The sequence below is a fragment of the Diospyros lotus genome, chromosome 10, assembly GCF_014633365.1.
Source record: "Diospyros lotus cultivar Yz01 chromosome 10, ASM1463336v1, whole genome shotgun sequence".
Classification (NCBI taxonomy): Eukaryota; Viridiplantae; Streptophyta; class Magnoliopsida; order Ericales; family Ebenaceae; genus Diospyros; species Diospyros lotus.
Genome location: NC_068347.1, coordinates 31,615,356 through 31,639,019, shown reverse-complemented (window position 1 = coordinate 31,639,019; position 23,664 = coordinate 31,615,356). Strand labels below are relative to the sequence as shown.

The 23,664-nt window shown below is 35.0% G+C and overlaps 3 protein-coding genes and 1 non-coding gene across 6 annotated transcripts; 2 read left to right on the top strand and 2 right to left on the bottom strand.

Moving 5' to 3' along the window:
- The first annotated feature begins 935 nt into the window (after positions 1-935).
- On the top strand, positions 936-1,473 carry LOC127811943 (uncharacterized protein At4g14450, chloroplastic-like). The gene has a single exon (XM_052352154.1). It carries the CDS (start codon positions 1,021-1,023, stop codon positions 1,327-1,329), a length of 309 nt encoding a protein of 102 aa, XP_052208114.1. The 5' UTR covers positions 936-1,020; the 3' UTR covers positions 1,330-1,473.
- Positions 1,474-3,673: 2,200 nt separating this feature from the next.
- LOC127811241 (AT-hook motif nuclear-localized protein 20-like) lies at positions 3,674-7,295 on the top strand. Its single transcript, XM_052350950.1, has 3 exons — positions 3,674-3,949; positions 5,905-6,044; positions 6,213-7,295. Exons 1-3 carry the CDS (start codon positions 3,674-3,676, stop codon positions 7,051-7,053), a joined length of 1,257 nt encoding a protein of 418 aa, XP_052206910.1. The 3' UTR covers positions 7,054-7,295.
- Positions 7,296-14,048: 6,753 nt separating this feature from the next.
- Positions 14,049-14,119, bottom strand: TRNAG-GCC (transfer RNA glycine (anticodon GCC)). Its single transcript has one exon. It is a non-coding gene; the product is annotated as a tRNA-Gly (tRNA).
- A 2,203-nt stretch (positions 14,120-16,322) lies between these two features.
- LOC127812063 (ethylene receptor 2-like) lies at positions 16,323-21,883 on the bottom strand. Of its 3 annotated transcripts, none has more exons than XR_008025813.1 (4): positions 21,291-21,883; positions 19,007-20,860; positions 17,793-18,464; positions 16,323-16,824 (listed from the first exon to the last, which is right to left on the bottom strand). XR_008025813.1 is itself a non-coding variant. In XM_052352362.1 (4 exons), exons 3-4 carry the CDS (start codon positions 20,735-20,737, stop codon positions 17,922-17,924), a joined length of 2,274 nt encoding a protein of 757 aa, XP_052208322.1. In that variant the 5' UTR covers positions 20,738-20,860; positions 21,291-21,519; positions 21,626-21,883; the 3' UTR covers positions 17,394-17,921. The 3 variants fall into 3 exon arrangements, 2 of the variants coding, with proteins under 2 accessions (XP_052208322.1, XP_052208321.1); XM_052352362.1 differs by lacking the exon at positions 16,323-16,824 and having other exon boundaries at positions 17,394-18,464; positions 21,291-21,519; positions 21,626-21,883; XM_052352361.1 differs by lacking the exon at positions 16,323-16,824 and having other exon boundaries at positions 17,394-18,464.
- Between the last annotated feature and the right edge of the window lie 1,781 nt (positions 21,884-23,664).

The window sequence follows — 23,664 nt, the reverse complement described above, 5'->3', positions numbered from 1 at the left end:
GCATTCACACATTTTTCTACTTTTTTGAAATATACTGTTTTCGTTTTTTTCGTTTCGTATCATATTCGTTTCCTATTTTTGTTTTCATGCAACCTAAAATAAATCACACCTAAGGGTATGCACAAAATCACTTTGGTTACTAAACTAACCAAAATCCACTAATTAAGGAACAAAATCAAACTGGACCAATCGATTTTAACTCGAAAAATAAAACTAACAAATAAAAAAAAAACTAAACTCAAATCGTATAAACTTAATTGAACTGATTAAACTAAAGAAACATAAAAAAAATTCAAGAAAATTGAAGTAATTGGTCATTTTAAAATTCGATTGGTTTAGTTAATTCGGTTCTTTTAATTAAAAATTAACTAAAAATTAAAAATCAAACTCTAAAAAAATTTTAACTAAATCGAATTGATACAAAAAAAAAAATCAAATCGAATCGACAAGTTCAATTAGCTCGATTTGATTAGTTCAGATAAGCCGAACTTTTACTCTCCGTTGATCAAGTTCTTCCTATTTCATTTTTATATTCTATAATAAATTAATCATTAACTTATTATACTTTAATTGTTGTTAATTTTTTAAAAAATAGTTCTCCATTTTATTCTTATCAAATTTTGTCAACACTTTAACACTACAAAATTTGAAAAGAAATTAAAAGGAGGATTGAATTTAAACAAAAGCTAAAATTTAGTGATTGTAATGGTAAAAGTTAAATAGAGTGATTAATTTATGATAAGATACAAATTTTAAATATTTACATTATTTTATTATCAATTAAGCAAAATAAAATTACATTTATATTCAATTACATATATATATATATATTTTAACTAAAGGAGAAGGCTTTTCAGTCGGCGTGCGCGCTTCTTTTCTGGCTTCTGCGCGTTAAGCCGCGTGACGGCCCATATAAATACCCTCACAACGATGAGCTTCTCTTCTCACTTCAATCTCTATCTCTCCACACGCACACGCACCCGCACAAATTTCTCTTAAGTTTCCCTTCTGCAAGTGGACATGGCGGAGACACAGAGGAGCAGCTCCTGCGACAGCCGGCAGGCGAGCCGGTTGCGAAACCTATCGCCGCCGTCGATGCAGATCAGCCGGGTCTCGGATTGGAAGATTGCGATCCCTCTGCTATCACCCCTGGCGACGTCGCCATCGTCGGATCATCTGACGGAGGAGGAGGTCAGATACCGGAATAATCAGGTGACGAAGGAGGAGATTGTGTTCAAGAAGTGGGTACACCCGGCGGCTCCGTTCGGCTATGACCCGGCTCCACCACCACCACCACCAGCAGTGCCCTTTGTACTTAGCCGGCCGTAGATTGAATGCAGTGTATATCAAGTAGACATATATGATTGTTTATTTATTTATTTTATTAATTTGGGAAACGTATTTCGTATTTTGCTTCCCTTAAAATATTTCATTAGAAAGACTGGAAATATTAATTTAAAGTTTTTGTGAGTTTGACTGTTTTGTCTAGTAAGAATTTGGGGATTACGTCACATAATTTATTAATTTAAGTTATGAAATTATTATTCTCTAAAAATAATAATAAATACTTTTATGTATGAGAGTGTCTTGATCAAATTCTACGACCGACCAACAAAGAATGGGTGATCTGCGAAGAAGAAATTGATTAGGGGCATAATTGACCTCCTACGTGGGCCATTCAAAAATTAAATTAGTCTTTGTATAAGTGTATAGAATGTAAAAAGTAAGTAGAGTTATAGTTTGAGTAGGGTTATAAATATAATTTTGTTAGAAGAAGAGAGTTTCATTTATAGACGAGAAGAGATTGATGAGTAGAGGAAGAGTTACAATTTTTGGTGGGCATTTCGGACTCTTTGTCATATTTGTAAGCAAGTACATTGGAGATCCACGAAAGTCTCATAAATAATAATAATGATGGAGTGACCAATGAATTCTTAAAAGGGTTTCTCGAAGACCTCAAGAGAGGCTCTTGAGTGAGGTTAATTGATTTGTCTTTTAATCTTGGTCATTCGATTAATATTTCTTAGATTTCTTGATCATTCAAGACTTTAGACAAATGTAACTTGTTTTCATGAATTTCTTTCTTCCAATAGATTTTTGAGTCTTTCTCTTAGCGTTTGGAACTATTTTCTTGAACACAACAAAAACTAATAATGTCATAATTAATATTTCTTAGATTTCTTGATCATTCAAGACTTGACAAATGTAACTTGTTTTCATGAATTTCTTTCTTCCAATAGATTTTTGAGTCTTTCTCTTAGCGTTTGGAACTATTTTCTTGAACACAACAAAAACTAATAATGTCATAATGAAGTCTTAAAGATGACATTGGTTTGAACTCTTAAGTTAATTTTTTATTTTTATTTAGAAAAAATAATTACATTTCTAATTAACTCTGAAATAACAATATTATTGTGTCAATAGACAAATGTCTGAAAATCCAAATTAATTTTCTAGACTAAAAATGTGTAATTTTTCCTAATTGCAGGAAGGTCAAGCACAACGGGCAAATTGGCTAACTTTGATATTCAAAAATTCCTTTAAAAATTTTACAAAAATGGTATATATCATCTATAAAATTTTTTAATCTAAATGAAATTTTAAAATATTACGATAAATATTATCTGTGAGAATTCTAATTCTAAAAAATTTAGAATTACTCTATATTCTTTTATAAATAAATAGGTCTTTATTTCAGAAAACATACGTCGATGATACTAGATTCAATCTGGTATCTTCATTATCTTTATTGTTTATGATAATGACGTTTTCAATTAAATAAGTTTATTATTGTATGTTGGTAATAATAAATATAATAATATATTAAATTTTAATTTATTTAGTTAAAGTCTATAATATAAAATTTTAATAAAGTTATTAATTAATTATCTCTATTAAAAATCGTATTTAAAATAGTTGACTTAACAAAAAAAAAAAATTAATTAAAACAACCGACTAATGAATATAAAAAAAATTACTCACATAAGACATGCGCCAAGTACAAGGACGGAGACAAAAGACTCGCAAAGAACAAAATAAGCAAACACAAGATTAAAAAAAGCTAAACTTAACAAAAACAAGGGCCTACAAAATGCAACTCAACCAAGCATGTACGCCCAGTGGGTACCCTTAATTCATCGTCTTCTCCCTTATTCCACACACACATATATATATATATTAAAAAAAAAAAAAAATTAGCCGAGTCGATTGGGAGGGATTGAATATTTGACATGATAAAAAATTATTTTAATTTATTCCTTTAGTTTAAAGAATCGAGATTGAGATTGAGTTTAATTTTGAATCTTAATTTTTTTTTTTAAATGAGTCAAGTTCGATTTTAGTAAAGTTTGACTCGTTAAAACTCGTGAACTAAAAACTCGTGAATTCTAATAAATTCAATTAAAAGTTCATAAATATATTGAATAATTAGAAATTCACAATTAATTTATGAACAAAGTTATTTATTAATACATTAATATATTTATTTACAATTTTAACATAAAGTTATTAAATTTTAAATTATTATAATAATATAATTAAATTAAATAGTTTAAATTAATAGATATTAATTTAATCATTTAACATAATATAATATATATAATAATAAAAAAATAACAAATTAAATTAAGTCAAACATCATATAAATAGTTGTTTGAATTAAAAATCATAAAAAATGAAGAAGATTGAAGAAGCCAAACTCAACAGGCAAGCAGAGACATTGCCCACAACCAGCACCTATCGTCGCTCCAAGTCTTTATCTGAGGTTGAACCACTGCTAGCTGCCGCTTTTTGCCGCCATCGCACATTGCCTTTCGCTGTTCTGCTATCGCCTGCAGTGCACTATCTTTGCTTGCCACCATTGCACACACCCTATTGTGCCGCCATCGCCCGTTGCTGCCTCCCACCACTGCTGTTGTTTGTCGTCGCACACTCACTGTTTTCGCCTGCGGTACGTAGTTCGCCATTGCCTTTCTAAAGCACTGTTTATTGTCGCCACTTGCTGCAGCACACGTTTCTCTCTATCTGTTGTTGTTGACGAGTCCGAGCTTGAGCCTAAAAACTAACTCACCAAGCTGAGTCTGAGCTAAGTAAAATTCAATTTGATTGGATACCTTCGATTGCAACCTTAACCAAAACATGTTATCAAAAGAATGACAGGAAAGAGGTAGGGACAAGTAGTGAGGGGTTGAGAAGGATTGACAAGCAAACAGATGTTCATTCAAAAAATATCAATAGTCTAAACAAATAGAGCCAAAAGCAACTGTTGAAAAAAGCGGAAAAGGATAAGAAGAGACGAAGACCAAAACTCTTATTAAAAATTGACTGGTTCTTGAATATTAATCAGACTTATGAAACTTAAAAATTATCCCCTTAATTTGAAGAAAGAAATTCTCCTTTTAGCTTTAACTAATTTAATGCGTTATTACTCTTTTCATCACCATTCGTAAAAACCCTAAAAAAAATAAATCTCATTAAAATTTTAACTAGTTTGATGTATTATTAACACATCTTTTATCACAACCCACAAGTCCAGACAATGGTCCATATCTTAGGATGCTATGATTTATGATTATTCAACCATTTTCACAGTCAAAGCATCTCTTACTAGGAAAAAGTACCATAAACCAATAAAATAATGCATGAAATTAACTCTTCCAAGGGGTTCTTTAATTAATTTGTAAAATGGGGTCGTTTCTGCATCAACTACAATTTAATTTTTTATATGCAATTAGCTAATATGATATTAATATCAATAAAATAAATACGATCTTAATCTTGCAAATGGATAAATTTATTATAAATTATCTTAATATACTGTGAGTTAATTAATGATCAAAGTCTTCATACAATCAGCTAATACTATATATGTAATTGTAGTTGGGAGGTGATACATCAAACATATAATATTTGTACAACATATGCATGCGTATTATTAAATATTTTTCTAAATAGAACACACGATATGGCATCTTAATTATACTATTTTATAATTATATCGTAATACCATATTTTATTTTGCAACTATAAAGTAATTATATGTCGTAATTGTGACTATAATTATATGTTATAAAACATAGAATCTTAGTTAATTACTGTTTAATAACTTACTAAGAAATATATATAATCAGTGATATATAATATTCCGAAAACATTTAAAAATGCCTCTTTTAATTTGATGACAATATATATACAGTACCAACTTTATTATAAGAAAAAGAAAAATTAATCTTTGCAATATTAATTACTTTGAAAGAGACAACTAACCTTTGAAGTAGTTAATTATCATATCTTTTAAGCTTCATTTTCTTCCCAAAAAATTGTACAAACAAATCAACTACTATTCATTACTAATCGCTTTCAAAATGTTCATTTTAGTTTAATCATCTTTTTATCCAATTGGGTGTTAATGAAAACATATTGTTTGACAATTATAATTTATTTATTTTTTTACTTTTCCCATCAATCAATCCTTCTCTCTTATTCACGTACGATTGAAGTAGTCGAAAGTCATTAATTAGCAAAGACTAAAAGGGATTTTGGGCGCCTATATATTATATGATGACCCCATATGGGATATGGGTATCGCAGAAGTGGTTGGAGAGAAGGCAGAAAAGAGAAGAATTATCTCTTAAATGGCTGTCAAATAAACTTATGGAGCATATGATAGACAAATGATACGAATAAACAAAAGAAAGAATGACTAATTTACACCTAAGAAATTAAATAACCTAAGCTTACCTGTTCTACCCCAACCACAAAAAGAAATCATATTAAAATATAGCCAATAGTATTGTTCCTCTTATATATATTAATTAATTTTACTATAAACAAATGTACTCCACACACACACACATATTATATGTATGGACATGCACATACAATATTGATTCACACAGTCAATAGTTTTTCCAATCTGTGAGCTGCAGTGCTTTATTCTCCCCTTTTCCCTATAACTTGTGCTTGATTCTGTCAAGGGTTTTTCGTTTTTTGCATCTGTTCTTTGTTCTCGATCTCACCCACTTTGATCACTTCTCTTCTTGTTGGTGTGTTTTCTGTTCTTTCTATTTAATTTTCTCCTGTTGATAATCTTCCAACACACTTCTCTCTCTCTCTCTCTCTGTGTGCTTGATTCCACAAAACTGGTTTTTTTTTTCCCAAGTAAATTAACAGGGAAAAGGAGAAAGAACTGAATTTGCAATCCTGGCTAATAGGTGGTGGACCGGACTACCAGGGGGCTTGGCGGGGATAGAGCCGGCCCCGGCGAGTAGTTCACCGTTGCTGAGCAAACAAGATCTGGAGATCTCCATAAACACAAGGAGCAACGGGAGTACAGGCCGGGAGGACGACGATGAAGAGAAAGACAACGGATCAGACGAGCCTAGAGAAGGGGCAGTGGAAGTTGGAACTCGACGGCCCAGAGGCAGGCCGCCGGGATCCAGGAACAAGCCGAAGCCGCCAATCTTCGTCACTCGGGACAGCCCCAACGCGCTGCGCAGCCACGTCATGGAGGTGGCCGGCGGCACCGACGTCGCCGAGTGCATAGCCCAGTTCGCCCGTCGGCGGCAGAGAGGGGTTTGCGTTCTTAGCGGGAGCGGCTCAGTCACCAACGTGACGCTGCGCCAGCCGGCTGCGGCGAGCGCCGTGGTGGTGCTTCATGGGAGGTTCGAAATCCTGTCACTGACCGGCGCTTTCCTGCCGGGGCCGGCTCCGCCTGGCTCTACCGGCCTGACCGTGTATATGTCCGGCGGGCAGGGGCAGGTGGTCGGCGGGAGCGTGGTCGGGCCGCTTATAGCTGCCGGCCCGGTCATGGTGATTGCTGCCACGTTTTCTGGTGCTAGTTATGAGAGATTGCCGCTGGAGGAGGAAGACGAGGCCCAGGCTCCGCCACCGGAAGGTAGTGGTAGTGGAAGTGGCAGCGGGCAGCAGCACCAGAGCCTGCCCGATCCACCCTCTTTGTCAATCTACAATTTGGCACCTAATTTCATGCCTAACGGCGGGCAACTTAGCCATGATCACGCTTATCCTTGGAACCGCGCCCGCCCTCCTTTCTAGGGCACAAGCTCCGCTCACCAAGACGACTCTGGAATAATAGTATTTGTTTTTTACTTAATTTTACGAATTAATCTTATAAATCTTCATAATAGTAGAAAGAATGATCAGCAGCTTCTTCAGTCTTGGATCCAATGGGGCTAAAATCCCTAGTAGTCTATGTATATAATATATATAAGGCTTCTTGAAGGTTGCCCTTTCCTTTGTGTCAATTGCAATAAAGAGATGGTTTTATTTCTTTCTAATTCTTCTCTTTCTTTCTTGTTCCTAACCCTCAAATCTTCGTCAGTGCTTTCATTTAAAGCCCACAAATTCTTAATACTACTTTATTTTGCTAATATGGTATTTCCCTATTTGTTAGATTAGCCCTCCTCTCCCACTCTCTTTCTTTCTCTCTCTCTCTCTCTCTCACGCAGGTGGCTCAAGAGTTCTTGGAATGGCAGGTTTGGTGCTCTTTTTGGCTGTGGATTATTCTTTACCTTCCATCAGGTTCTCAAATTTAATTCATTTATTCATTCGCTTGGTGCCTGGCCATTGCTCCCATATCCCTCCAAATTGATGCAGTGAGATTTTGGGTTTCTCTTTGTGTTTTACTGTTTGTTGATTTTGAACAGCTCAAAAAGATGTTTTTTGCTGAAGTTATGTAAATTAAACATTAGGTTTTGGGTGATGTTAATAATTTAACAGCGCAATTATTCATACTACTGAAGTTGTGCAGATCAGTGGTATTTAGGTGACAATATTAATGAGTCTGAGATCTCAAATTCACTATCTAGGTTTTGAGTGGTATATTCTTAATTAGTTACTGAAAAAACCACCCATGTAATTATATATCCACCTCAATTGCTTACGTTTGTTGGCAATGACACCTTAATTTTGATTTATTGATTCAATTGCATCAATCATTTCAATTTTGCTAAAGCTAGATGTTGTCATCTTCTGTAGATCACTTATTTATATATGGAAATTCTCCAAATAAATAGCATTAATTGTTTTAGAAAAGTCTTCACAATTAGCTAGTATGCTGGTTAATTCCTTTTGATCTCTAACAAAAATGAAGATCCATCACAGGCTTGTTCTAACTGATCAAAGTAGCCTTCATGCATCGAAATGTTCTTAATTAATCCTTTTAATTATTTGTCTCTGCAGGTACAATTGTGGGTTTAATTCCAAGTTCAAACATTAGAAGAGAACTAAGCCTATGAACCTTTGTTAGTTGCCCTGTTTAGGTTCGTTCTTACAGGAGATTTTAATTTGGTCTCTCTTATTTTTTAGGTCTGTGCTTGTTTTGGTCAGTCTGTTTATGCAGGGGTCCTGGTTCCTCATTATCTACACTTTTGACCTAAACTAGTACTCTTAGTTCACTCATATTATGTGGGTTAATTTGCTGTTTCTAAATTATGTTTTATTTGTTACTTCAGTGGGGAACTTTTATGGCACCCAAAACATCGGTATCCCTATATAATATAAATGATATTTTGCGTAACATTGCAGGAAATGTCTATATATAATATACTATTCATGTTTTACAAAATATTATGTGTTGTACAAAATATCAATACCCTTAAATACCATAATTTTTTTTTTGTACTTTTCATCTGGATCCCTTGATGTGATTATTCGTTTTGAAAGTAGGGTGACAAGAGATTTTCTTTAAAAAAAAAGATATTTGGGCTGCAAATAGCAAAATTTATCGTCTCAATTGCTAAGTAACAAACAACATAAGAACAATGTATTAGGAGTTATTTTGCTGTGGAAAATGTTTTCCAATTCTATCTCTAATTTTATATAAAATCTGGGGTACTGTTCCATTGTTGAAAATAATATCAAATTTTCAGAAAATTACGACACCATAGAGAACAAAAGATTAGAAACCTTGTTGAAATACAAAAATATACAAATAGAAGATAAGAGATTTGAAAAATACAACTTCCAAAGTTAAAATGAATTTGGAAAACTCAGACAATATCGAGTTTCTAAGTTTTCATTGTTAATTTAGAGATTTTGAAATCGTTCTCTTACACAATTTACACAGAAGAAATTAAAAACATAGTGCTATACCCTTGTTGAATTTTTTTAGATTTTGCTAGATATATAGACGTATTGTTAAATTTATGCATGCTTATTTAGACGAAAGTAATGGTGTGTACACATCTAGTTTGAGACTCATGTTAATATCTCATTAATCAATTATTAATATACTTTTCACTTAAATAATTTAATGAAGAGTGTATTGGTAACTCGTTCAAACAATACATGTGCAGATATTTGAATGATTTAATGAGGGGTGTACCGGTAATTGACTAACGAGGTGTCGACATAAACATCATCAATTTGAATATACAAGTAACATTGCTCAGTAGTTTAGTGGATTAACTCTTGTTATCTTACTTTTTTGTGAAGTCTTGTCTAAGTGTTGTTTATTCAATGCTCGTCTTGTTCCGGCAGTAATTTTAATTTTAATTTTTTATTTTTTATTGAGATAAATGACATTAAAACGGACAACCTAACTAGCTAACCCATTTACAAAACTTTGAATCTGAGGGTCACCCAACCAATGAATTAATCTAGCAAAGAGAAAAAAAAATGTAAAAATCAAAAGCACCAACAAAGTATGTGGTTGTGTAGAGGTCCAACCATCAATTTTAACGACAGTAAAGAGGATAAAATGCATACATACATAGTTATATGTCGTTCTATTCTATGGTATTTGAAAAGAAGGAAGTTTAATTAGAATTCAAACCCACCCATGCATTGGTAGGTTAATTCAATTCTATATAAGATGAAAAATGGAAAAGTATACCATATGTTATTGGAGTTTACATAAATTATTCATTGCAGGCTTCAAATCAATCAACCAAATAGTTCCGCGAATGGAGCTTAAATTCCATGACTGATGACATATCCGAAAACGATTTGTTTCTACTTCACGTGATCTTTTCAGAAAGGTTAAAGAAAAGGTTCGTCTACATATATACACAAGGTTGACTATTTTTAATTCATTAAACTCATATTAAATAGTTAACATTTATAATTTATTCTTATCCACAATCCAACATGATTTAAAATAATATGCATCAATTACAAGCAAGTTAAGCTACAAGGAAGAAAAATTGAAGAAATGAAGAATAAAAGAAAAAACTGACAGAATTGATCCTTCCTTCATATGTCTTCTCTTTCGCTTTTGGCTGTCGTCTTCGTTTTCGTCTCTAGTTGGCTCGAACGAAAAAATCGAGTTTTTCGTCGGCCATATCTATCTTGACTATTCCTCTTTGCTTTGATCGAGAACCCGTGAGTCGCGATCGACCCACTCTTCCCCTTCTACAACTAGCGATCGACCTACCATTCCCCTTTTTCTTTATTTTAATTGACGACCCGCGACTGACCTACTCTTCCCCATTCTATTTGCTTCTATCGACGACCCAAAACTTATCTATTGGTGAGTTTGTAATCTGGTGACCATTGAGTGTTATGTTTTTCTACTTTATTTTCACGTGTTCAATATTGGCATATCTATTATACACTCAGTGTTAATTAGATAATTAGGTAATTAATAAATATAAATTATAAATATTAAGTATTTAATATGTCAAATTTAAAATTTAGGGAGGTGATAGGCTCTTCGTGTAAAGTTTAGTGGACTGGAAAAATATGAGTTTGGCCATCATAAGCAATATTTAAAATATTTTATATCTTAAATTGTAAAAAATAAATATAGTCTGGACTAAAAATAATTTTATTATATATATAGAGAGAGAATTTTGATTTTCTAATTAAGGAATGTTACCTAGTTTATATTAAACAGTGTTGATGTAACAATTCAAATATAATGATATGAGATCTACAATATAAAATTATTATGTTAAAAAAATTAAATGAGTGACTCTCATATAATCATTATATTAGTGTTGATTAGTATAAACTAAATAACATTATCTAAAAAATCAAAACTATATATTATATATATATGGACCTACATAAAATTAATTTAAAATTGTGTTTACTAATTAAAAAGATGTATCCTAGAGGCACTTGAAGGTATATATATATAATAAAATTATTTATTATATATATATAAAAGTTTTAATTTCTTAAATAATGTTACTTAATTTATCCTAAGTAACGTTGATGTGACAATTTAAATATAATGATGTGAGGTCTATCTTATTCAATTATTATATTTAAGTTATCATATCAATATTATTTAGTATAAATTAAGTAACGAGATCAAACTTATATATATATATATATTTATATGGACTTACCTAAATTAATTTAAAATTGTGTTTACTAATTAAAAAGGTATCCTAGAGACACTTGAAATTATTTAATAGTTTGGATCCATTCTAGGGGTATAGGTAAAACATGAAGGGCCCTCTTCACATGGACTCACGCGTCGCACGATAATAAAACCTTATTAAAGAATAATTACCAATTAGCAGCTTGTTTAAAACATTCCAGTGGGAAATTAATAAAGTGTCACACACACACACACACACACACTAACACTATGACGGGCCCTCCTAATTGCTTCAATGATTACTCGCTAGCTAGCTCTACCAAAGACCCGATTAAACTAATTAAATTGTTCTCTCGATCGCTTTTTACTTTGGCCAGTTTTGCTGGCCCTTGTAGTTGTAGGGCACCCCACTACTCATTGGCATGTAAGAAAGAAGCCAACTAACTCTTAAACCCCACTTAACCTTCGCTCTTAATGAAATGTAGACCACTCATTAATGTGGACCAAATTGTACTTTGAGCCAAATTTAATTTGCATTTCATGATGGATGGATGGATGGATGCTGAAATTCAATCGTGGAATCGTGCCCTTGTCATGGAGTACACATCGGCTTCCCCCATCTATTTAAACCAATTAAGTTTAACCTAATTTTTTTAAATTAAACTATGCACTTCATCATATAGTTAAGAGTCATCATCATTGAGCTAAGGGATCCCGCAAAATATAATGTATTTATTTCGAAAAGTCTTCCTGATTAGTTCTCCGTCGTAGTAATTTCGTGGGTTGAATCAAATTAATATGATTGATTTAATCCTATTTGATTTTGAAAGTATATCGATCGATTACGTTTAAAAATCGAATTCGATTGAGATTAGTTCTATTTTGAATTCAAATCATTCATATACATAAATAAAAAAATATATATAATATGTATGTTTATTATTTTTAGACTTCAACATGCATGTATGCTTTATTGTTTGTTGAATGTTGACTATTATTATTTTTTATTTAGAATTTATATAATAAAATTTTTAAATTAATAGATTATCGTAAGTAGTTAGAATTGAGAATCAAATCAAACTAACCCAAGTTTTATTAGGATAGATTTAGTCAATTCTATATAATGATTGGTTCAATTTTAAACCCAATTTTATAAGTCTAAAATATATGTATTTGTTAGGGTAGTAAATAATCATAAAACTACATATATAGTGCTGTGTATATGTTAATTTTAGCCAAATCTTTCTATAATAATAATAATAATCTTAATTAATTAGTTGTAGTTAATGTTAATTAACTAGACTCTAATTAAGAGGTTGGAAAAATAACAGTAACTAACACAAGGGTGGGTTGCTATTGAATATATACATTCATCAACTTTGGCTATGCAACAATAAATAGTTAGCGGATTAGTTCGCTCGGGTGGACGATTTCACCTTTTGGACCAATAAATAGTTAGCAAATTAGTTGGATGCAATAATTATTCAAAGCAAGCGCCCAAAGTCATAGAGAGAGAGGTTATATATACCATGTTAAATTAACGTGGCAGCATAGATAGATAGATAGATATATATATAATAATAATAATAATAATATGACTTTAGTGTGTCTCATCATCCATCTATAAAAAGGATCTTCTATGCCCAAACCAAAAGAATAGTATAAAAATGGAAAGCACAAAATTAATTCCTGTTTTAAGTGGATGCTAATATGGTAAGTTCCAGAAGCCCCACCCCCCGCCCGTCTGTGGCACGAACACAGCTGCCTTCTTTTGTCAAACATCATGATTTGAAATTGATCGATTCTTTAAAGGCCCCACTCAAAAGTAAGTGAGCTCTAAACCCTACAAACAAATATGAATAATGTTTCATGATTCCAAATTTAAAATTATAATTAAAAGTGAGTCTTTAAAATAAAGAAGATAAAATTATATTATAATTTTTTATATTTTGAAATATATTGAGAATTGTATTTTTATAAAATAAGATATCTAAATTATTTTTTTATTATCCGTAAGATCTCAAATAAAAAATTACGCTTCTTATTTTTAATAAATTATAAGATGAAATTAATAATATAATAAAAATAATATTTTTTAAATCTTACCTTTTCTGGTTCAATTAACAAAGATTATCTATCAAAATAAAGAGATCTGTTCTTGACTAGGGCTGGTAAGGGGTGGGGCCCACATCCACCGTCTTGTATTTATTCGTATCGAATAATTATTATATTATTTGATTTTAATAATATAATATTTTTTAAAAAATAAAATAATAATAATAATATTTAAAATTATAGTTATTTTAATAAACAAGTCATATCTGATAAGACGGAAGAACCGAGTGGGTTACACAAGGTCCCACGTGCTGCCTTAAAAACTGGATGAAGTGACTACCCAACCAATGAAAGGACGCCATGTGGCGGACAAGCTGGACGAACTTTCGTCGTCCCTCCGCGTTCTTCCCAACGTCTGAAAATAGACTTTAATAGACTCTCTCTCTCTCTCTCTCTCTCTCTATATATATATATATGTATATATTTAATTTTAATTTTAATAAATAAATGCTACAAATATATTACAAATTGCACGCCCACGTATGCTTAAGCACTGACACCTTGCAAATTGCTGAGCTGATTTGGCAATCAGCTACTAATTTTACGCCACGTTGCAGATTCTCCCCTTACGTGGAGAATAGTTGAATATTGGACGCAATTTTGATATAAAATTTAAAATTAATAAAAGAAAAAAAAAATACAATGCACCAGCCGGGAATCGAACCCGGGTCTGTACCGTGGCAGGGTACTATTCTACCACTAGACCACTGGTGCTTGTGCTCAATGTCAGATATTTTATCTTATTATTGCATACATTTAACACTAATTATATCATATAGTTAAATAATAATCAGAAAACAAAGTGATGTCTTCTTCCACGTGCGAACATTAAGTAGTGGATTAATGACCGGTTTCATTGAATAATTTCTTAGTGAATCATGTGTGCGTTCATATAATGATAACCTTTTTTTATACGTTTTATTAATAATTAGTAGAGATAGCTGTCGTGTTACGCTAATAGATATTATTAATTTAACCATCTTAATTAATTATTTAATTGTCTTCACCTTTCAAGAGTTTGAAAAGGAATCTTCTTTTACTTTTGTGTTTGTATTTGCATGGATTAAGAGCCAACATGATTTATATATTTATACACACACCTTTAGACATATTTTATTTGAAAAATGCTATTTGTACTACACAACACAATTAAAATGATAAAAATATCCCTTACCCAAAATAATGAGGCAACGTGAGATGGTAAGACACATGATTAAAGTATTCATCACCCAAGATAATAAGATAGCGGAAGGCGACGAGTCAATGCGAGGTAGTGAGGCGACAATGAGCATGAGTGATATTTTAATCATTTGTGTGCATGCCTAGTTCAATGTGTAACTCTTGATGTATAAATAGTATGATTTATTTTCTTAAGCTTCTCATTTTATTTATTTAAAGGGGAAAATTAATTTGGAATTATATAATAAAAAGGTTAATTAAGAAAGGTTAAAATGGGGCACAGGCCCAATATAGCAAATCGGGCCTCCAAGATTATGGGCTACAAGTCATATGGATTCCAATCGCTATATGAAGCCGATTAAAGCTGTTTTTGGGAGAGACATGATAATAAAATTTAACCTAAAATATCTTTTCCTTATTTGGGAGAGTAATATATTATATAAAGGAATATAAAATAGTTTTCTCCTTATTTAGAATAGTATAAAATAAAAATGGATAGAATGGCAAAATAGTAGAAAGATGAAATTTCATTAAGTTATGGAAAATTTGAACCTTTATAAAATTATTAAAGGTGATGGATGGAAACAAATCAATTTTTATATTCAATTTTATTCCATCAATTCACCACAACCAAAAGGGACAAAAAGTGTGAAGTGTGGAGGAAGATGAAAAATATTTGGATAAATTTTACATAACACTTCTATAGTTTGTTAAAATTGTGCCGATTATTTTTGTATTTTCAAAAAATAGCATTTATTTGTATTGAGGTTAATAAAGTATTGAAAATGACCATTTTAGCCGCACACTCGTGCATATATAACATTTCATTATCCCTCATCTCCACCTCTCTTTTTTCTTCATCTCTCACCTTTAAAGTTCAACAAAAGTCATTATGTCGGTTTGACCACCATTTGACAATGATGTCCTTGTTTCCCATTTTTCTCTCTAAGGCTTTATTCGTGCTACTCTAGATTTAGAATCATTTGGATCATTTTATATTATTCTAGATTTGGAACGATCATCTCATATTTAAAAGATGAACGATAAAACAACTATTTCTTTTTTTCTCTAATCAGTGGGGCCAAGATTTGACAACTTCGATTGTTGTGGAATTGATCACTAAATATCCAGCTATTTCACATTCGGGTTTCAACCATTGGTTTGGGAACTATGCAGTGGCGATAGGACGGTAAAGGTAGATGCTAAGGCGGCGATGGTAAGTCTCTCTTATTTTCAACTTTCAAAGTGTTGGATTTTCTAAATGAGCCGAATGTTTGAGTTCTTTTATCAAACATGTTTCTAGGTTTGGGTTTTCTGATCAAACTCTAGGTTATTTGGTTCAATTGAAGAACTCGCAAAGATAAATTTTGATTAAATTTAAATATTTTGATCCTTAAATCAAACAAAGACTTTAATTTTTGCTCAATCAAGAACCCAATTGAAATCTAGGTTAAAAAAACTTAGAAATCTAGATTCTTTCAATTGAACCTTGAGTAGGTGATTGGTGATGGTTGCTCGTAACCTATCCCCAATCACTTGTTCTTCAATCATTACAATCTACATCAATGAAGTCCAATTTGAATTCTTTCGGTGTGGGTTGTAATTTTTATTTTTTTTATATTTTTTAATTTAGTGAGAGAGAGAGAGAGAGAGAGAGAGAGAGAGAGAGAGAGAGAGAGAGAGAGAGAGAGAGAGAGAGAGAGAGTGTGGACAGAGGGAAAAGCATTAAACATTTTTATTTGACTACAAAAAATTATCTAAAAATATAAAGGTGATTAGTGCAATTTAGGCAAACCTTGAAGATGACAGGTGAAATTTACCCAAAATACTTTCATCCAAGTGTATTCCATTCTCATATTATATATCCGTCTTCCCCAGAAACCAAGGCATGATTTAACATAATAAAGAAGAATATTTCCATCCTTTTCCATTCCATCCTCTCTGAAACACACAGTAAAGCTTGTGATGATAATGATGGAATCCAGATATAACAACTTTGTCATATGCAAGCACAGGAGAGCTTCCTTTACGCAACCACAATTGACAAAGATGGACGATAAAAGGGAAAAGCTGAAACTGTTCGGACTTTGAAGAGCGGTTGAAGGCAGTGGGAAGCTGGGATTCATTGAATAAGTAGGTGAGCCATCACCAAAAACCATGGTGGAATTGACTGGAAAAGAAGTGAGGCAACCAGTCCCCAATATTCCGAAGTGGCCAATTCTAACCTCTCTCTCAAGGCCCTGCCAAATATTAAAATGATGTCAACTTGGAATATTATGATGCTCTGGCCAATCACAAGGAATGCCAAATCATCCTTTTCTCTTGTTTGGGGGCCGAGAAAATGCCCAGGGAACTTTCCAAGGCGACAAGGGAAGGACAGGGATGGTTCCTCATTTGTTATTATCACAAGCAAGAAAACTCCACCACGATTCTTTTTCCAACCTTCCATATTCATTGCCTCCCCCAAGGCTTAGGCCCTCCCATGTGCAGTGCACATGATGGTTCTTGATGAATCCTATGGGCTATGGAGGTAGGTACGTTTTGGCAAGAAAATTTGAAGTTGAGCAAGAGAGAAAACAAGGAAGAATTTTGAGGTAATGTGAGATTTATGTTGAATCTGTATGCGAGAAGAGTCGAGGCCCTGGAAACTTTTGAAACAGAGGATGCTCTGCAATATCAGAAACTAAAATTCCCATATGAATCACATCCTCCAGAAATCAAAATCAACACAAATCTTTTGATTGAAAAACGAAACTAGAATAGGGAAGTTCATGAAAAGGAAAATAAATGGAGATTAGAGACAAGAAAGTGAAAGAAAGAAAACAGAAATGTTATTCTTTAATGTGTATATGCACATGGAAGATGATTAATGTATTTGCAAAATGCTCTGATGGTAATTTACAGTATCACAAAAACTAATCCTTTTTGAAAGCTGTTCTAAGAGGCTAGCACAGTCGATGAGAAATTTGGGCCTTGACAAAACCGATTTTTTCAAGTCTATCCAGTCCAGACTATCTATCCTGTTTCTCCACCACTAGCATAATCAGCATCGACTCAAATGTTCTCTTAAAGTTCAACTGGTCACAGACGGGAGGGGGTGTATTGAAATAGCATCAACTATCTGTACCTAAATACAAGATTAGCTACATGATTATACCAAAGTTTAAACACGAACTAGAAAATAGAAAGCAGCTCGGTTTATATATACCTATATCTGTTGTCTAATATCGCTATGCTAGAATTTGGTGATGCAAGGCTGTGTTCACCATGGCAATGCTGCATCTGTATTCTCTTTCTCCAGTTCCTGCCACATGATGTAGTAGCTTCGCACATGTCATCACGCATCTCTGTTTGGCAGCATTAGCACTCGTCGAAGTTCCTCAGCCATTCCCTCCAAAAGAACTGGTTTCCTAAGAACTCCATTCATCCCAATCTGCAGGCATCTCTCCCAAATGTCTTCAACTGCACTGGAAGTTAACGCGATGATCAATGGCCAGCTATGGGTGCGAAATTTTCGAATTGCAACGGCAATTTGGAGGGCATCCAAATCTTGCAGGTGAAGATCCAAAAGTAAAATTTGGAAGGAAGGGACGCCCGAGCCAACAGCATTGAGGCATTCATATCCAGACGCAACATCAGAGACCATGCAGCCAAGACTTTTAAGGAGCTTCCGGGTCACTGCCCTGTTCATGTCATCACCATCGACTACTAGAACTTGAAGGCCCCGGAAGAGGGAGTTAGAGTGTGGATGGTCGGAAGAATCTCCAGTTTCAGAGAGGCCTATTTCAATTGGTGGCGAGAGATGAAAATGAAGCGTGACTGTGATGCTTTGACCGAAACCATCTGAATTTGGGACTACGAATATGTGGCCTTGCATCAACTGCCAATTAATAATAATGAAAAAGAGTTAAAATTTAAATGAAAGTAAAACAAGAAACAGAACCATCATATATCATGCAATAGAAATGCCTAACGAACTGAATTTAACCGCCACAGAAGCAACTCAAACAGCTAGTGCAGGGGCAGTTCCTTCCCCATCTGTTAATTTGTGTCGTATCACATCCTTTCATATCTATACGATCATAAAAGCCCTCCAAATATTAGCCAGGCCCTAAAACAGCTGTAGACACACAGAATGGCCAGGATATCTCCAGTAAACATTTTGTCGATTTAACAAACTTGACGATCATGTTTAGTCTTTCGGAATGCAATCAGGTCTTTCAAATTTAGGGTCATAATGAGACTCAACTACACAAAGGAGAAACTTACGTGGAAGAATGCATTTGAGATCATCGTGATCAGAAAGCGTAGGTTGATAAAATTATACAGCAACTAATTGTCATAAAGCATATGCAAACAACAGCAAAGTCGAATAGAAAGATTGAACTGAATGGGAACAAAAGTGGAATAGAATTGTAATACCTGTACAAGCCTTTCGCACACGTTGAAGCTCAAGCATTCCTCAATTGCATCGCTGCAGTAGCTCTGGCCACCAAACTGCACACCCAATGTGGAGTCGTTAGTTCTAATACCAATTTCAAACCTTACACAAACATAGCCATCAGACAAGATTGGTCTCCACGTTGCCCACTTTGCCGCATTCCGATCCCGACTTCCACGGTCAGAGGAAACCCGAAATGTCACACACCCACCTCCTCCATTTCCACTCAAGAGATCCCCAAGCAGATTCAAGATCACCTGAAAAACCCTTCTATCATCACCCATAACGTGATTTGGCAAAGATTTCTCAACCTCAATTTCAAATTCATATCCCCGAAAAACACACAGGCACCTTGCAAGGCAAGCAGCTTCTTTTATCATGGAGTGCAGCTGGAAAGACCTCATTTGTAATGGGAACCTCCCATTATTCTTGATTGAGATATCCATTACATCGTCTATCACGGTAGAGAGCACACTGCTGGTCTTAACCATTGCCTTGACAAGAATCTGTAGCTCGCTACTCAGTTTCTCGTCCTGCATCAACGAAAGCAAACCCAAAATAGAGTGCATCGGTCTCCTCATCCCATCATTCATAACCTGCTGAAATGAGTTCCTCGCCTGGCTTGCCATCATTGCGTCCTGCCTTGCCCATTGCAACACTCGATTTCGCTCAACCAGCTGATTTCTCATACGATGGGACTCTTCAAAAACTGCAGCATGGGAGATAGCCACAGCAACCTGAGCAGCCACCACCTTTACAATCTCCAGTTCCTCATTGCTCCACCATCTATCTTGCCCACCAGGAAGAACCAAAACCAGTACAGCATAGCAAGTTTGAATCATCTGAGGGGTCCCACCTTTGAAGTCAGCAACTGTAAGCATTGGCATCCTAATAGCCGCCACAGGTCCAAACTCCACGCACCCCCGAGCACTAGAAGCAGCAAGTGCGGAGCCGGGTCCAAGCATCTTCACTTGTTCACTCCCCTTGATCTCCCTAACATCCGGATCACCAATTGGGATAGAGGCTTTACACATATACGAACCAATCGTCTTCAGGTCACGGGTCAGGACCATCTCTGTTCTATCCTCATTAGGCATCCAAACAGCACAGTTCTGCAAATCTAGTGTCTTAGATAGCTCAACCAGAGTTGTGTCCAAAATTGTATGCCGGTTGAGGGACCTGCGAATCTCTTGGGTAAGCATCCGAACACACCACCCCGCTTCTCTCCGTTTCTTTATGATCCCAACCTCCCGGCCAAGATCCCAAGCTTTCTTCTTCAACAAAAGCTCTCTAACCTTCACTTTGAGAAGCAAAGGGAAAAGAGTGAGGAGAGTTATGGCGGTGGCGAAGGAAACCAGAGCCGTGAGGAACTTGAACACGGTGAGGGCTAGCATTAGATGAAAGGAATGTGGACCATAAGTCCAGCCAGTGAGCAAATGGGTCATCCCACAGAGAACAATGAACGCAATGAATTCAAAGAGCACCCATTTGAATGGTAAATTTGAGCAACTAACGAAGTAAAGGAGTTCAATTGGAATGGAGAAATAGGCCACCGCAATCAAGAGATCACTAGCTTTCTGGCATTGCATTATGCTTTCAGCACTCAGAAACCCCTCCACGGTGCAATCACAACGAGGATACCCATTATCAGCAGAAGAAGCGGAAGACAGGAACGAAGAAATTAATATCACAGATGCTAAAGTCTTTAACATTGCGTTCAATGGCTTGAGTCTTCACTCCTCAATCCATCTATGGGTAATTGTGAGTCTTTTGCTAGCCCCAAATTGACTCAAAACCTCAGCACCAAATTAAACTTCCGATCCTCCTCATTTACCCTACAAAAGCCAAAAAAATCAAAAACCCACTTAGATTGAGAGAGGAGAGAAGAGGTTAGTAGTGTAAACCAATTTGCCACAGATAATTCACACACATTTCGCAAAACGCCCATTTGCGATAATTTATTTCTCACCCACCCCCAACCCCAATAAAATAGAATAAAATAAAAAATATTTTACAAGACTCACTTTACAACTGTATTAGCCTTCCATTTCGAGTATATATTCATTGGATTGAATAAAACAGTACAGATGATGAGCATGTATAGAAATCCCAAAATAGAAAAGCTGCCAAAACGGATATAATATTTTTAACTCCATAAATAAAACCAATAAAGCAAGGGGATTTATAATATTGAAAACCCAGAAATTTTCCGTCTTTAAGCCAGCCAAAAACCAGAAATGCAAGCAAATTGAGGAGGAATTGTACCTGAAGAAACAAGGACCCTGATCTTGATTCTTGAACCAGACAATCTTCCAGATCTTATCTTCCGTTCACAAGCCGACATATACATATCTATATATATGTCTGAAATTATTCCACCATCAACAACAGTTTCTTATACAAATCTAATCAAGAAAACACGGAAGACCAAATCTCTAGGTGTGCATTTACAACAATCAGCCTTGAGCCAACTCCTCTTCCACTAGCACCAACCCTGAAAAAGAACAGACAACAAATCCCAACAAAAACCTAAGGACTTACGGAATGCAAATCCCAGAAAAGAATGGCCAAAAGTTTTTCTTTTTAAGAGAGCCGGCCACCTCGCGCCGCGTAAACCGGTGATTCTGTTCTTGAAGCAGCAGATGGAGGGCCCGGCCAGAAGTAGCGAGTCCTTCAGCTCTCTGTCGGAAAAGAAATTAGATTATTGTTTATTTCATGATCAAATTCGTTGGCTCTTCTATTTGGGTTTTCAGAGTTTCAGAGAGCGCGTCCGAGAGACAGAAAGACCAGAGTGGGTGCTTATAAATATACATATATATAGAGAGAGAGAGAGAGAGAGAGAGAGAGGCGGAGGGGGGGGGGGGGGGGGGGGGGGGTAGGCGGGGGTAGAGGAGAGGGATTTGTCTCCGCTGCGGTTTGCAATGAAAGAGGTAAACAAAGGACGAGAGAGAGAGAGACAAGTGGAACCCACAATTCATCCCATGAAGAGAACTTGGTCGCATTTTTGTTCAAAACGTCACTCACTCCTCCACGGCCCCTAGAATCTCAAAGGAAAGGGGGATGCTTCTCCCTGTATCTCTATTTCTATTTCTATTTCTATTTCTATTTTAACTACACGATAAAATACCCACACCTTTCACCTGGCAACAAATTTGGAATATTTTTTTTTAATTTTACCAAGACCCCCCAATTCTACCTTTTCCAACTTAGATTCAATTAAATAAAACTGCCTGAACCTTAAACAAATTTTGTAAACTTCATATTACTACTATTATCGTCCTGCATGCCACGATTGGAGATTATTCATGATCGTGCTAAAGTCCATCATAGTTGCCACGTTTTTGTAGATCCTTCATCGCTAAACCATGACATGATTATCTTCTTCAACCAACTTGAACCAAACATTCTCTAGGTAATCGTTGCTTATTGCTCTTCGACCTAATCTCTTAGGTACAACACTAAGCGAAGTTGTCTTCATTTGTTACTACACTTAAAAATGTAGTTATTTCCTTTCCCGTGGCGTCTTACAGTGGTCTGTGTTGTCTTACCCACTCATATACTCAAATCTAGATGATTGCCCAAACCTATTCGTCATAACTAGGTCCTCTTAGCTTCAACTATCAGCGACTGTTCTTAAAACCCTAAAGTCTTAAAGCTTTCAATCTCCATTGTGTATCATTACTCTTCTTCGTCACTCAAATCCTCCCTACGTTTCCAATCACTATCATCTCCACCCATGTGTCGCACAGATCTAACACCACTACTCCTTGTAGTTGTTTGTTTTTTTGTTTCCTAATAAGGTTCAAGGCTATGACGATTTTTCGAGTGAGTTTTATTTTTATAGGTTTCGGTTGGGATTGAAGAACTCAAATCCGTCACCACTTTTAAGCAGCCTATTTTAGAAGTCGGGCCACTAACCCTAATTCCACTTTAGAGGAGAAATGGGCTTCAACTCATTTGCTCAAATGGGAGAAGCCCACTATTCTTAGCCCTAAAATTCTCATATATAAGGCCTTTTGTGTGACCCTCTCTTGGTGTTTCCCTCTCATGGATGAACCCTAGTTTCTCTCTCGTGTTTCCTTCCATGGCCAATTGCTTCCTCTCTCATTCCATGATCAACCGATTGTGATTGGGTCTTCTTGCCTTTTGTGGGTTGATCTATCATTTCTTTCCTGCGGTCGCCTTTTCTTGTGTGCGAAAGGCGATCCTTCGATGCCGATCTCAACCTTTACATATTCGAGACTTATGTCTCATTTACTTGTAAGTTTTCTCTCTTGGCTTTGTGCTTTTGACCCTCCGTCTTTGGGATTGATCTACCTTTGTAGTGACTACTTTGTGTGGCTTTGATTGTTTGGGGGAGAGAGTGCTTCATTTCAGTTCGGTTGAGAGGTGTTGGGGTTTTCTGGGCTTTCGATTTAAGGGCTTCTTTGTCGCTTTGTGGTCCCTATTCGTTGGCGTTACCAAAGTGGTGAACAGACGAACCAGATTTAAGTCTTGGACGATTTAACAAGGAGTTTTTTACTTACTGTTCTTGCATTCTTTATTTTCAGTTAAATGATCTGGTTCAATTTTGGTTTGCACTAACCCTCTTGTTTTGTAGTTTTTCCACAATAGTAGTCTTACTCTCTTCTTATATGTT